The 17120-nt window shown below is 34.7% G+C and overlaps 1 protein-coding gene across 2 annotated transcripts in view; it reads right to left on the bottom strand.

Moving 5' to 3' along the window:
* LOC145934586 (nephrin) overlaps positions 1-17120 on the bottom strand; it is a 223454-nt gene that overhangs the window by 138945 nt on the left and 67389 nt on the right. For both annotated transcript variants that reach the window (XM_083035178.1, XM_083035177.1), the window contains exon 4: positions 6506-6711. In XM_083035178.1, the coding sequence (XP_082891304.1) occupies positions 6506-6711 (206 nt within the window). The remainder of the gene's footprint in view (positions 1-6505; positions 6712-17120) is intronic.

Raw genomic sequence — 17120 nt, 5'->3', positions numbered from 1 at the left:
CGCAGAGGTACACGAACCGTGGAGAGCCGTGTGGGACTCGGTCCGATGGGAAATGGCAGCCGAGGTGCACCCGAGTCGCAAGCGGAGCTCTGAATTTTCTATGGAATCTGCTAACGATAAAATACGAGCCCGTCCGTTCCGTCATACTAAATTTTAGGATGCGTCCGCCCGACTCCGTACTCTTCTTATTCTAGGCGCGAGTGGCATCCGCCCCCTCCCACGAAGGTAAAGATGACGTGAAGAACGTCGTTCGCGGAATATATCAATCATCTTCTAGCACGCGGTATTTAATTTTCATGAAAGATTCCGAGCGCCGGACGCGCTCGAGAAGAAAAACACTCGGGTGGAAGATGACTGCTCCGTTTATCGAGCACAGCGCAAGAAGGTTAAATGCTGACAGAAAAGGCTTTGACGATGGGAGAAAGCGATTTTAAGGTATTATTTCTCGTTGGCGCTCGCGAATAAGTGTCAAAAATTCTACATCAGTAAACGACGTGCTACGATGCATTTTATGGACAAGTAATGACAGAATTAATAGATAAAAAAAATATGCATGATTACAATCTCTATATTAAGTATTTTCTTATTACAAGAATTTTATTGAATTTCTAGTTATATAAAAAACTCTATCGTATTAGTTACAATGTTATAAAATAAATTTTATTTTACGTAATTTTGATATCATTATCGCGTAATATTTATTATAAAAATTTTTCTCTCATTACTATATACCTATATATATATATGTATATATATATCTTTTGTTATATTATTATAATTTTATTAACTTTTATTGGTCTTTATTTATATGCGGATACTGAAAATAAGTAGTATCTCCAACGAAATTAAGTATAGGCAGACTCGATTCATTTCCTCTTTTCGATAATGAAATGCGTCATTCGCGAAAAAAAAGGAAGATCAAGGATAACAAAGCCAGTTTTTAGATACTTTCGGCAGTATCAGATGTTTTTGATCCTCATTGCGCCGATCTTCCTTCCTAAAAGCTGACGAATAATTACCGATAAAGGGAGTTTAAACGAGGATATCCAGCGCGAAGTATCGATTTCAGGGAATCACGTAGTGCCACTTGGCCTGTTGAGACGCAGTTCCGGCGATTCCGATGCAACGTGTCCTGTACGGGATTACAGGATCTATCTAAACCACTTGAAAAGCTCATTGACGAGGATCGAAGGGATACAGAAGTTCGTTTGAGAATGCAAAGAGTCACGAATTTATGCGCGAGATTAATACTATCATTAACTCTGTAAATTTTGGTTTAATTTACATAATGCACATATTTCATCTTTTTTATAGAATTCCTCGAAAAACTTTTTTTATCTCATATCGCATTTATTTTGTCATAATAATAAAATTTACATTAGACTTACGTATTGCTCATACAGTTAATCAAGCAATTATTGAAAAATTAAAACAAAGTCTAACGCAGATCAATTTATAGAAACTGATATAGACATAGACACACATATATGTACGATAGTCAAGTGAGCGATTAGGTGGAAAGAGACTAATATAGCTAAATAGCGGCCAGAGGATAGGTGAGATAGAGGACGAGAGACGGTATGAAACTAATTTAGCCGTAAGCGGCCATTAGATGTGCCCTAAAGTGCGCATATGAGGAAACGGGAGAAAGGGAGCAGCGCTCGTCAAAATCTAAAGTAAATCCTAATCGGATTAGCATGAGTCGACTCAACGCCCGAGCAGCTTTTGTTCCCAAGTTTCAATGATGAAGCCTTGGGTTCCTTGGGGCGTGCGTCTCCTTTATCCAATGAGTTAACGACTCCGAGTCTCGAGGCAGGAAAATTGCAACGACGAAGAGGAAGCGCGATTGGAAGTGATGGAGAAAGCGATGCGTGCGACGTGTCAAGGAATATCGCGAATATAAGAAGGTGCGATTTGTATTTCTATAATTTACGAGATATTTTTTTTTAATAAGCCACTTGAAATTTCTAGATATCAAAAATGATACGATAAATATTTAAAAAGATCAAGAAGAGAAAAATCAAAAACAAAGCGTAAAAATACATGAATAAACGTGATTTAAGAAAGCGAGAAAGATAATCATAATCAATAGATATGTAAGATAAGAAGGAAATTAAAAATAAGAAGATAAAAAAAATAATGAGCGAAGAAAGAAATGAAAACACAATCGTCAAATATCGCGTTACAGGGTTTAGCTATAATAGGGTTGTATCACTTCTCGTTCGTGAGAACGCATGAATATAGTTGAAGCGCGATAGATCCCGGGCTACTTCCTTTCACATACACACTGTCAACGTGTTCCTCTCTCTCTTTATATATGTGCACATATATACATATACATATATCGAAGTGACTCGGAATTAACCCGAGCTGGAGCGGCGCGCCGAGGCGTAAAACGAAGCGCCGCGGCATAGCGACGTTTCGACGCCGATGGCCTTTCGCCTGCTAGATGTATCCCTATTCGATTATGTTCTCCACGCGCCCGCGCTCTACGGACATCCCCCATCGGGACCAGAGCCCGAGATACCCGGGAGAACTAGCGCGAGAGCAGATTGTTTAAGTTAGCGACGCGCGACGATCCGGCCCGTTCCGCAACGCTCGGCCGAGTTTTGATTAAAAGAAAACAACGCCGATCGGCCGGCTTTGAAATTTGGCTTTGACACATTCTGCGTATTTGATACGCATTTATTCGACAAACTAGGTTAATCTTTTAGCGTAATACGCTTCCGGTTGATCGATTAATCTCTTCTTCGACTGGAAATTGAACTTTGTGAATTACGCTTCTAATAAATCCAAATAAATAGGAAAAGTAATGGATGCGATGAGATCGATTAAAAAGAAGATAATAAATCAATTTTATACATATATATGTTTTTAAAAAGTTTTTAAATAAATATACGTTTTTAAATAAAAATATATACATGATGATAAATTGATGACTAATCCGAAATAAATAATGTTCTATATACAAGATATTCTCTTCAATTTAATTCGAAAAATATTGTTAAAATTATTAATAATAAAAAATTTTTAGTTAAAAGTTGAAAAGTTTTACAAAATAGAAGCATTATCTAGCAGGCTGGATAAGATGGAGAAACACTTTAAATATTTAAAAACTGCTGTCTTTTTTTCATATTAAATCATGTACTGCTTTTACATAGCATTATAACGCCTTTATTATTTAATATTGCTCAACAAATTCCATTTAATAATCTCATTTAATCGTTTTAATCATTTAAATTCGTCGGTTCTCATCTGAACAGAATCTAATCAGCGACCCACATATTAAATCAACATAATGATCGATCGATAATCAAATTGGGTTAGAGACTTCGTGAAAGCTTCTCATCGCCACGACATGAAGAGCTCTTCCTTGGAGACCGACAAGGTATTAGTTCGATTCTATTTGAGACAAGAGCAACGGACCCATCTTGAACTTTTGGCGTTTCTCAGAGACCGGCTCTCGAACTTCCGGTTTTACTACATCACCAAATTAGTTCGGAGGATATGCACCGCTAACAAAACTGTTATCGAACTGGGACACAAAGTTGTATATCACTTATTAGGATCAGAGAACTTGAAAAAGAATAAAATATGTTGCCATTATTGTAACTAACAATAAAAAGTTTTGCGAGTCCCTCGCAAAAAGGAAGGGGCTTATATGAGAATCTATATTTCAGACTCTCTCTGAATTGTCAGACTCGTTTTAATTACGCTTATAATTAAACTTTGTTCAAAATATTCGTAAAATTATCTGAAAACTAGATGTTGCATAAAATAGGATAAACATATTTATCGTACATTCAACATATACATATATTGATTCCTGCGAGTATTTAAACATTAATATCCTATTTATTTCCAAGTTTCTCTAACATTTTCAATATTTTCAGAGCGTTTATGCATAAGGTAATTACGTTTGATTTCGCCTCTACACCGGATAATGTTATTCAACATTATGGAAACGCGAAACGCTATTGCATAGCTTTCTATAAAGTGGAAATTGAACTTTCTGTACAGGTTGACGCGTATCTCATATCGATTTGGCATCGAGCATTAATTACTACATTGTGATATCCGTTTCGTCAAGTTAGTCGCGTTATAAACGCGATAGCGATTATTTTACACGAAATAAAATAACATCGCGCAACGCTGCTATTTCAACTGTGCAAAAAAGCTCATTATTATTTAAAATTTATATCGCTTCTCATTACAAAGAATAAATACAAAATAAATATATGTATAATTTATTATCAGAGAGAGACAAAATGAAACACTAAAAATGCTGTCTCGATTAATATAGTGAAAATTAAAAGCATTTTGCTCAAAATTATGTTGATTGCTTATTGCTTTATTTGCAATATAATATATGTATATTCTAAAAAATAATTATTCCAATATTCACTAATAACGATATAATCAATAACAGATTTTGTGTCCATATTTCCATTTTATAATAGCATTATAAACGCAATTCACTATTTAAATAAAAATTTTGTTCGCGTAAAAAATAGAACAAATAAAAAAAAAGCTTTGTACGTTTTCACGCGAAAAACAAGATTTTATTCGAGAATGTAATTTTATTCATAAGTAAAAATTGATACCGCATATTTAAATTAAAACTTTTATACAGAATAAGATATACACTGAAAAATTTTATTTTACTAATTATCCAATAGATTAAAAATATATTTCAGAATATTTTCGAGCAAACGAATCATCTTAAAATAAATCGAAAATTCAATTGAATAAATTTGTTATAATCGTGCATATATAGTTCTCTTTTTAAACTTTTTTCATTTTATATTATACGAGTATAGTACATATTTTTTTTATTGAAATAAAGAATGCAAGATTAATCGATCATGACATGCGTTCCTTTTAACGCATTAACAAACGTGAAATTTTCGATTCCCATTATTGAACACTTTGCAAATAATCCAAGAGTTTTGTTATCGAAGATTCGATTCGACGATTTAACAACCGTGCGTCAACAGAAAAGCGAATCAAACTATAGACAAACTGGCCAATCGACGGTACTCTCAGCACGATCGTTTACAGAGGATCGCTTTCAATGGTCGACTGATTGTACGAGTGGTCGCTCGATCTCGGATTAACGACCATTCTTGGGACCGATTCATCCAATCGCAGCGACGATCGACGTCGAGTATCGGCGGACAGTTCCGCCGAGTTTCCTCGGTCGGACGCAATTTTGTGAAAGTTTAACGAGCCTCGAACTAGATCCCGCGCGAAAAGTCCAAGTTTCCACTCTCGAAAAACGAGAACAGAGCCGACGAGTTCAAATCTCCAGATTTATATTGTGACGAGGGAGAGAAAGAGAAAGAAAAAGAAAAAGAGGAATGTGTCTATACGTAGGGGTTCTCGTATGTTCTCCAATAATCGCGATGCTATCACAATTGACTGTTCCACTGCAAACAGTTGTAAACTGCAATCGCGAGTGTGTGTCATCGTATCTTCGGATATCGACGATTACATTTCCGTGAAGTGGACTAGTTTGAGAAGTATATTTGGAAAATGATTGATGCGGAATAGAAACTTCGTTTCTTTTCTATTTGTATTTAACGAGTTTGCAACTAGTTTTTCATGAAAAGATCAATGTTCTCTCTCATACAAAATGAAAATTGCCATGTCGAAAGTATCTTGAAATTTATCACGTCGCTAAAAAAAGTTATTTCATTCGTAGCATCGATCTATCGAATAATAGCGATAGTATAGCTGTTCCGCAAACAATTGCGATTGTCACTATAACTATTGTGTTGTCATATTTCGAATACTAACAGTTATATAATAAATAAGAAAATTTCTGCTAGTTTAAGATGCAATTCTTGCATCGTAATCTTTTCCTCAATATCAATTTTCCACGAATTTTTTTATAATTTAATAATAAATACCTAATGTTTCTATTGAAACATTTCACAATTGTCAAAGCAATAAAATGGCGTAAATCAAGCGGATCGTGAAATTAGCAATAAAAAACGTATGCGGAAAATAAATAGTAAATTGTGCAAAAAGAGTGATTCCAGCATAATTTTATGGAAGTTTAACGAGCCTTGAGTTAGTTCCGCACCAAAAATTCAAGTTTTCTCATGAAAACAACTAGGTCAATTTCTCGAAATGCAAATCGCTATGAAATAGTCGCTATGCGTATTTTCCGTCCACTCTATATCTGTGACAGCAGCATATCATTATGAATGCAAACAGAATTGTAAACTGCGCGACTGAGCATTTCAGTATTTTAAATATGTATAAGGGATTACGATTTAAAAGATATCTACGATACCTCTATTCCAAGGATCGTAAAAGTATACACAATACGGTCCTTGAATTTAATGGCAAATTTCGAGATTAATAGATCAGTGGTAAAAATATATACATGTACTGTGCCTAGCAGGATAAATCGAATGTTTTTGGTAAACTACATTTTCGGGTAAACGTCACTCTAACGAGAAACCTGCCATGGCGATTAAGGGCGACGTTTACTTACCGATAACGGTGAGGTTAACTTTCAAGTTTCTTGTCGGCGAGTTCCGGAAGTCGACCCTGCACCTGTAAACACTCTCGTCACTCTGCCGAAGATCCTGAACTGTCAGTTGCGCCGGCGGGCTCGCACGAAAAGACGCTCGATGGCCCCAAAAATACGCAGCGCTCCATACCTTCACTTTTCCAAACAGCCGACTTCTCGCATCGTAACTGTAACAGCAATCACAAACAAATGTATCATTAAGATAATCCGAAAGAAGATTGTGCATATTACTTAATTTATATTTAGTCTATTATTCGCTAACAGTCCCAATCGTTGAAATTTAAAAGCAGCTTTATGAAAAATTCTTAATCCAAGGAAACAATTTATAAAAAATTTTTAAATAGCCGCGAGATATCGCATTAGGAAAAAGAAGATGATATATACATTGAAAGAGTAGTGTAACTTTTATCTCACAGCATAAAGCGTCAACTCCTCAAAGCAAAGCATTATAAAAGATTTACGCTGTTGATTTAATGTGTAACGGCAAAAGACTCCAAAGCGGAGTTCTTATCACACAGAGTACACTGCATTTACAGTGAGAAGTCTGTTTGCGACTGATATACTTCGTCTGGCTCGGCCTGGAGCTTCGCAGAGTGTCCTCGGGCCGCGCATACAAATCACGGGATTACCGCCGCGAAATATGTCCGCTCGCGGAGTTAAATACCGCAGTTTCGCGTGTCGCAAATCGCGGCGCCAAGTCGCGTAGCCCGCGCTCCCGTCCGCTGCACGATATTCGCATTTGTCAGCCAGACGAAAACTTTCCCCTTCGGAATAACAGACGAGTTATTTTAAAATCTTTCCTTGCGCGGGCCAGAGAGGAGCGGACGAATGAGGGGTGGAGGCAAGAGCTAAATAATGCGGGTTAAGTCGGCCAGAGGGATGAAAGTAACCGGAGGAACGAATGGCTGACGACAAAAGTACGACGCACAATACACTCGGGCCGCTCTTATCTGGCTTCGGCCAATTTTTCACCAAACTTTTGCAATTCGTCATAGTAGAAGAGCTCGCGAGAGGCGAAGGTATAGGGGACGATTCTCGCCCATCCCTCTCAAAGTCACCCGGACTCGAGAGAAGACCCAATACAGGAGAAGTGCACTCGACCGAGAGAGTCAGATAACCTTTTACTTCTCAGGTCGGAGCTTTGAACCGCGGAGGCGGTTTTAGGTCTTGCTAAAAGAAAAGGTCACATTATATCGTTTGCATTATACAACGATATCGTATGTTCTACTGGCTGACCTATGAACAATGATAATCTAATTTATTTCTATGTTCGGTTTATTTATTCTATATCTTAAAATCTGCTCTCTTTTTGCTACAAGTTTTTGTAAATATATTATATTTTTTCAAGAATAATTTATATAATTACCGACCTACACTTTCGAATACAAATATAATAATTCCGTTTAGAAAAATGTACAAAGAGAAAGTTTTTCCTTGTTCCTTAAATCAGAGATATTCTCAGTTCCCATGAAGATCTGTAACACAGATGTTGCATCCTCCCTTCCATACCGTCAATTATCATTGGTCCGGACCGAATGCGCTTGAACGTAAGTTCGTAAGTCTCATCGAGGAACAGAATGACGACGAAGTTGGCGCGATAAGACATTCGCGCCGTCAATCGCGTCTGTGCGTCGAGAGAAGGACGTCCAAGTTTCGCTTCTCCGAATCGCTCTCACCCGGCTCATTCTCGTTCTCGCGGTTGCCAAGATAAATTAAATTGGTTTTTAATGAGCCCAATGATTCGTCGAGCTCGAGGCTCGACTCGCTCAAATTCACCGACACACAACGTAGCACGACGCTCGGTATCAACCCGCTTGTCGAGCTTCTCTCCGTGATTTACGTGGTCTACGTGAAATTTAAGGGGTCCGTGAACACACGTCGACAGTAAAAAGGTCTAATTGCGACGGACGGCTGTTCTCTCCGAGGCCGAGCGAGTAAATCCCTCGTGGAAAATTTTATTTGCGAAAGTCGGCCACGTTGTGTCGCGCGGATAATTAAGCGTGAGGGCGAATGCTGCTGGCGGAACGACGTTGAAAAGCGCGACACTGCGTATAGTTGTATTGAATCATTCCGCTTTGAATAGAAAACGCACGTTATAACACATTTAACTCTTTGTTGTGACATTATTTTTGCACAAGAAAGTTATGGCTTTTAATATTTTTTTATGTTTTGTATATGTATAGTTACAAAAATTATTTTATAAAAGATTTAAAATATATGCATATATAATTATTCTGTTAAATTAATATTATAAATGGATTATTATTATCAAATGTAAATTTATAAGTAAATTATAGATTTTATATTTATGTAAAATTATATAAACTATAGCTTAAAATAAAATAAATATATCTATACAAATATACATCTAGTTCTCAGGTTTTTTACACATACACATAAAATTTATAAATTTACATTTTATTTGATAATAATCTACTTATAATATTAAGTTAATAGAAAAGTTGTTATTTTATTTAATGGAATAGTTTAGTTTATTTCATTTTATCTCAAAGTGTATTGGAAAATATAAATATACATTTACAATCAAATACGTGGACGCAGAGATAAAATTATGGATTATACATTTAAAGAGATAACAAAAATTACGGAGAATAATATAAAACGTGACATTTGATGAAAATAAATCCATTTTATTAACAGATTTGTTGTCATATAAAATAAAAAGTTAAAGAAAAATCATACAATCTGCGCAAATTGTTGCATGTAAATTGTACATGCATTATGAAACAGAGATATATTTTTTACACGATTAATGTAAATTAATACGTCGGGGAATTTTGCTGATTAACATAGCATAATACGAAAATAATTATAATTATAATATCCCGAAAATTGTCGCATTTCAGAATATGGTACAGACATTTTTCAAATGATTATCATTTGGTGAAGTTTTAATTAATACTGTCAACTATTCATTATTGCCGTTGTAAACAGTGACTGCATGTAATATAAAGCACGTTACGATCGCATAAATTCTGTTATGTACTTTGACTGTGAAAATTTTTCCATGACACGTTTGGATTGTCAAAACTGCATTATTAATTTTGTCCAATTGCAATACATTGCACTTTGATGAAACTTTTTTACAGTCATACATATACATGATACATGATACGTCACACACACGTGCGCGTGTACGTATAAGTTAAAATATCTATATTATAAAAAATATATTAAAATATTTTTATTTTAATTTTTAATCTAATATAATGCACAGGTATTTTAAATTTAAATAATAAAGTTTTAATTTTAATTCTTTCGATATTAAGTCTCGTTTTATGAAAAAAATTTAAATTTTGTATATAATTATCTACAAAATTTACAATAATTTTTAAAAAAACATTTAAATAAGATTTTGAGATATAAACTAATAAAATAAATCCTAATTAAAATAAATATTATATAAGATAATATTATTATAAAATATATTAATACCTATTTATTTTGTAATATTTATTTTAAATATTAATATTATAGTAATAAATAAATATTAAATATTAAAATAACTATTAATATAATATTATTATAATATTGATATTAATTTTAATATTTATCTTTAATTTTAATACCGTTAATGTAGATAGTTTCCGTGATTAAGATTAAAAATATTTTAAATCTCCAAATGAGAACGAATAATTTAAAAAATCGATACCGAATATACATATATAGAAATGAAAACGAAAATAGAATGGAGGGGGGGGGGGGAGATAGATAGAGGAATAGAGAAAATAGAACGAGGAAAAAGTGGCAGATGGCCTCTAAACAAATTAAAATAATCGCCAAGTCCCACCCGGAAGCTGTGTCGGCATTGCTAGTCTAAAAGAAGGTCTCTCATGAATACGGGCAACGTTGGCAAAACGAATGTAGCATAGAGAGGGACAGAGATGGGTTGTAAGGGAGACTTAACCACTCTCAGGACTTTTAAAAGGAACTTAACTTCGCGCATAAAATTAAGGCATTGTAATTGCAGACGGCGTCACCGCTGTGGCAACGCGGTTCTTTTCTTTTTTTTTCTAGACCCTTTTTTCTTCCGTTACCTTCGCTGACCCTCTCTTCTTCTTGAAACTCTTTAGCCCTTCGAAATGACCTGCGATGTCAATTTCGTCCTTCTTTCACTCGACAACGAAATATTTATAATTTGCCTCAGCTAACTTCATTGCATGTCAGCGATGATAAAATCATTTTTGTGTGCATGTCGATGAATGGTCTCGCCGAAATTACAATATACAATATGCAGAATATGACGAATATGATATACTTTTTCCAGAAATAAGGAGATACTTTGTGTTGGAAATTGCTGTTTACTCGATTTTTCTTTAAAGAAAAAATTTCATAAACCATCTCTTTTCACAATTTTTTAATTTAATATTAAATACAGTGTATATCAGATTAAATGTATAATTATATATCTCAAAATTTTTTGTGAATTTTGCATAAAAGGTATCTTTTCCTAAGCTTTAAAATAATTTTTCGTTACCAAAAATCTAATTGGATCGCCAATTCCTTTTTCGCAGTTTTGCAACTTTAAAAATTAAATGCTATTTTCATATTAAAATTCTGATAAAATGAAACTGACTTGGAATTGCACTGTAATAAAATTCTATGTCTACGCTTGCTTTGAGAATTAATTTTTATTTAAGTTTTACGAGAGAGTCCGCACTTTATATTATCCGAATAGCCGTGTGTAATAATTCGCTACTTTTATTTGCTATTTTATTTGCCAGCGGATAAATAAAAGCGTAAAAAATTAATACACCGCAAAACGGCGTATCAAACGATGCTGAAGTAAAGTGCGATTGTCTCGCCAGTTCCCCATTCTGTTGTTTCTGAAATTCATGTCTGTTGTGTTTTCATTCGGAAAAAAATATAATTTTCCTGCGGACAGTTACATTTCGCATTAGCTACAATAGCTCTCTCAAATGATGATGATAAAATGATTTTTAATTGCGGCGGAATAAAATTACAATGAAATAAAGATTAATTATTAAAACACGTACAAAAAAAATATATATACATAAAAATGTTGTTTCTGAAATTCATGTCTGTTGTGTTTTCATTCGGAAAAAAATATAATTTTCCTGAGGACAGTTACATTTCGCATTAGCTACAATAGCTCTCTCAAATGATGATGATAAAATGATTTTTAATTGCGGCGGAATAAAATTACAGTGAAATAAAGATTAATTATTAAAACACGTACAAAAAATATATATATACATAAAAATATACAAACTAAAATTATCACACCTCTTTTCATATATATACATTCTAAATTTAACTTCTTTAAGAAAATCTCCATAAGATTATTCATTAATCAATTTTATTTTTTAATAATTGCTATGACATTTGCAAATTGCATGGCGAATTTGCATCGCTGCCATTTACCGCCCTCTTCCATCTTCTCTAGAGATAGAAAAAGTTTAATCGCGAAAAAGAACGACTATGCGTAATGCGTAGCATTCCGATTTGCTCGCGGTAAACGTAATCGATCACGTTTAGTTTCAAAGCGAGGCTGTACCGATTTTAGATGATAGATTCGCATCAGACATAACGATTCCGATCAGATTCGGGATATATTTCGGATGCGGTACTGTCGCGCGCGATTCACCATATCCGCGATTTTGATTCGCTCGAAATGGTCGTCGACCATATAATGCCAGTGCCTATTTCAACCTCTTGTCGTTTCCAATCTCGCCGTATTTCTATCATTGCTCCTTCGTCCCCTGAATATCCCGTAGAGATAATCGACCTATCGCCGTCGTTATCTCTCTATTCAAATATCACCCTGAAACCACGTTCCGTCATTATTCTTCCAAATAGGATTCATGCCGCGGCATAATGGGACAGAGATATCAATCCGATCGACGAATATAATATCCGATTACATAGCCGCAAACGGCGCTGCTCCCCCACATAGTAGCTTTCCGCATATGCGTCAAATCGCGCGGTACCAGATACGCACCGTCGACACTCGAGCAGAAAATCGAGAATCGGCTCAATTCGCGAGCGGGCTTCCGATATCTCTTGACGGTTGCTGATAGCCCTTCGGATCGCAGAAAAAGTTCGCTCGAAAGCCGAGCGGACGATCGATCGCGCTGAAAGGACGGAGTCCCTTCCATTCGCGTTCTATATGTAATCGCCTGCGGTTGGATTCTACGTCTATAAATAAACATTCGGTGCATCCAGATCGATATCCAATGCTTAAAAATGATTTAAAGATTTCGAGAAATTGAAATCGTCGAGTTTTTCAACGGATACTCAATGACCGATCAAATCTTTGCCAAAAAAAGAAATTAATTAAAATTAATTAAAATTAACACAGTTTGCGAATAAAGTTTTGCCTCGACGTTTTATTAAGAAACAGGTTTCATTTATTTAAATAAAACCAATCTGCCTATATTACAACCGAACGTTGTAATCGCCATGGAGATGTCACGTAATCGCGACGTGCTTGAAAATCTGGGAAACCCTCCGCCGTTCAAGGCCGTATTTACGAACGTGGCGGTCGCTCACAATACCGCGAAATAGCGAACACCATCAACGTCGATTTAATCTCCCTTCGCGCCGCGATATGGAAGAATCTGCGAGCGCAGCGTAACAAAAGAGGATGGATGGAAAGGAGGATGGGACGAGACGGAAGGAGCGTCGACGGCGGAAAAGTATTGGTGACAAAGGAGTATGCCGTTGTTGCCGCGGTAAAAAGAAGAAGACGATGAGAGGTAAGGATGATCGGGAAGAGAATTTCACAATGCACTCGTTCCGGACGAATTCCGGAAGATGGGTGATCGTCCTGTATCGACCATCCGCGGGAGCTTTCATCGATCGTTTCTTGCTTAAGGGATTCGTTGGATACTTCACGGGAAAATCACGCTCGTGTGAATCGGCGTATGTCGGCGTTAAAATTCACGAATCGAATCACGGCGAATAACGTTGCGAGCTGACCTGTAACGCGTATCGATCCTCGCGCGAATGATAAACGAATGAATTGAAAATTGAAATCTCTCCAAGGGCGAGAAACGCGCTCGCTTGATGAGTCTGACGAGACGTCGACTGTTACTACTGCTATCGTGGCGAGGAGAACGTAACGGTTCTAACTACGGTCAATATTTACTGTCTTATTCGGGTTAATTTAGCGTACAATAGTCACTCATGGATATTATTTAGTCTGATAGTTGTTTACTTTCGGAGTAGATTGCTTATTCGCAAGAGATGTGCGAAAATGATTATACGTTGGAGAGCTTTCCGCGTTTATTTATGTTTGATAATTAAAAGAAATAAATTTAAATTTGTTTGTGCAACCTGCTCCTCCTCGATATGTTTATTTCTTATGCTCTTTTTCACGATTATAATAAACAGAAGCTAAAATTCGTTAAATGCAAATTTAGAAATATTTTCCACAAAATTGATAAAATCAATAAGAGAGAAAATTCTACGCATGTAAAAAGAGGCAGATGAACATTTCAGGTAAATTGATTGAGATTGAAAGGTAAATGGTAGACAGATAAGAATAAGAATGCGTCGCGACGAAAAGAAATTTACGGATGTTATGATTGGTCTAAGTTAGCGGTAGATGCAGAGAAATTGTATGTGCGACAACGATGTTCGACGAACGCGGGGCATAATTCTATCGCGTCGGGCAATGTTGAATGGATGTTCGAATCGAATTCCAACCAAGATTGCGGCGCGGCAGTCGCACCAGACAATTGGAAGGGTCTATTTACGACGTCGGTCCGCGAACGCATCGAATTGGAGCTAGAATTATTGTATTAAGGTGGAAGACGGCAACGAGAATGTATGATGCGCATTACTCTTATAAGCAGCGATGTAATCAGTGCACATAGGAAAATCATATATAAAACTCACGAGTCTATACTTCTCTTCCTTTCACGATCATTTCTGTCCATTTTTTAAATACGTCATATAAGTGAAAGAAAATAACAACGAAACAAATGTGTAAAAAAAATTAATAAAAGAAAAAACCCGAATAATATTCCAGCTACATCACTGCAAATCGTGGTTTTCTTCTTAATTATACTTATTTGCATTTCGTGTATTTAAGATGAGACAAGCGTGGTTATACAAATGTAGTTTCTTAAAGATAAGGAGGAAAGAACAACGAGAGAATACTAATATAACTGATTGTGAGAGAAGAACAGGCCTCGTATTAGCATGTAAAATCGTATGTAATTTTTTACAAGGCGCACCAAGTTTTTATGAAGCACGAAAAAAGACGAGTATTTCGTGAACTTTATGTAATATACTCAACAGTTAATCTAGAAAGCATACATGTTCTGCGAAGTTATATATCACGTTCTTGCATTTTTCCTTTAATTAATGTACTCGCTTAAAATCTCAATTAAGAAAGTTGATGAAATAAGGGAATTTTTTCTCAAATTTTTGCACATAGATAACATCATACAAAAATGTAAAACTGTCGCCACTGTATATAGATTCAACAAAAATCCTTCTCTTCTTATTTTATCGAATTGCTCGAAATTAAGTATTTTCTTTGAAAGAATTCGAAAAAAATAAAAAGCTTGGTAAATTAATCAGCATGTAGATCGCCGGCTTTGTTCACCGAAGCGTCTCGCGAATTTTATGAATAATATAATAAGTATCTCTAATGGCCACGGCTTTCCGTTAGTCGCAGTCTTTGTGTGACGGCAATGTAACACTAAGTCACGTAAATAGAGATGAGTTTATTATCATCTGGAAGTGCTCTCCTCGTAAGACTACTACAATGGCGTGATTTATATGTAAATGTAATTAAACTGACACACAAACACAAATTTTGTGTACGAGAAAATGTCTGCAGAGAGAACGTTCATTTCGATAAGAGACTCTCTGCGATATTTTCATTTTTTCACGCGCAAACAAATGCTCTCTGTATATTATTTAGTAAAAATTAAAACATTACAAATACCCCGTCAATATTATGAATACTAATTTAATTCCTTTTTTCTAGCATTCTTAATTACATATTTTTTTATACATGCAAATATATTGGAATCACTCAACATTGTTTTCCCAATTCATGAATAATTTTTGACTTTTAATTTTTACATATCTCTTGTAATTTGTAAAATTAAAATAATAAATACAATCTTAATATGTTTAAAACTTATTAATAGTTTCAATTTTTCAATATTTATCATATATAGTCATCTGAAATATTAATAATATTAAGATAAAAATTAAATGTGTTAATTGTATCAATTTATTAATATATAATTATTATATTCGTACTAAGAATTTATAATTTCCGGGTTGAAAACGTGGAAAGAGATATTTCTCTCAGATGTCTTCATCTTTAACGAAAGGTTTAAATGCAATTTGTCTATCACTGTCTCGAGAAAAGAATCCCTCGCTGAGATTGGTCGGGAGAAATTTTATATCACTGCACAAATTTCAGTTAGAAACGCACGGCTGTTGAAACGGATCGCTCCCTCTTTCTTTCTCTCTTTACAACATCAAATTAATGAGTTACCGAGAGACGAGTTTTCACTTAATGGAACAAAAGGAGCACAGATATAAGAGTAAGAGAGATGAAAGGAAAGAAAACAGAGAGACAGAATAAAAGAAGCAAAAAAGAAAAAACAAATATACGAGCTAATATACACGAGTGCGTAAGAGAATAGTGTGCGCGCGACGGTATCTACTAATTAATTACTTGCAAACTATATGTGACCCGCTGGGGAAAAATTTATATCTTTGTGCAAATTACACGTTTACATCTTGAGAGAAAAATTTATTGCAAAAAAAGGCGTAAACCTGCACTGACGTTGCTATGGCAAGATTGTTACTGTTTTTGCTATCTCTGCTGCTAGGTCATATTATGCATATCGTTGTACTAGTTATTATAAGTGAGAAACGCAAAGTAAAATTTTAGACAAGAAGATATAAATTCTTACAGTGTTTTATAAGTTCTGTGCATATTTTAAATAATTTATATTAAGAGATAATTATATTTTTTCAACAAACTATCAGTGTTTATATCAAATATCAATATTTTTTATAAATAATAATCTCTCGCTTTCTCTCTATATTAATTCGTATAATAAAACTTCAAATAACTTTTATTAATTCGTATAATAAATCTTCAAATAGCATCATATTATTAATAAAATTAAAAAAAATTATTAATATTATATAAATAAAAAGAAAGAGAGAAAAAATGACTATATATATTAAATATTGTTACTTACTGATTATTTAATAAAAATATACGGAATAAATGGAAACGTTTCTTTAAAAGCATTAAAAATATAACATTTATGAATCTACGTTTTTTAACGATTCCTGTCATAATATAAATGGAATTATAAAAACTTCACTGGGAGACTCCTCTGATTGCAGACAAAGAATAAATATAACTTTCAAATAACATTTTTAATCCGAATATAAAAAGTACTAAAAATATTCTTTTCTCTTGATCACCTATCATCCCAGCGAAGGGAATTTTCTTCTCGAATTATACCGGCAAGGACCGCGTTTTTAGAAAATCGGAAATTGGATTATTCATCAGTTCAAAACCACGAAAGTTAGAGCTCCTGCA

Source organism: Prenolepis imparis, unplaced genomic scaffold, assembly GCF_030444845.1.
Source record: "Prenolepis imparis isolate NDT839.2.m4 unplaced genomic scaffold, iyPreImpa1.0 SCAF_3, whole genome shotgun sequence".
Lineage (NCBI taxonomy): Eukaryota > Metazoa > Arthropoda > Insecta > Hymenoptera > Formicidae > Prenolepis > Prenolepis imparis.
This window is presented reverse-complemented; position numbering and strand designations above follow the sequence as displayed.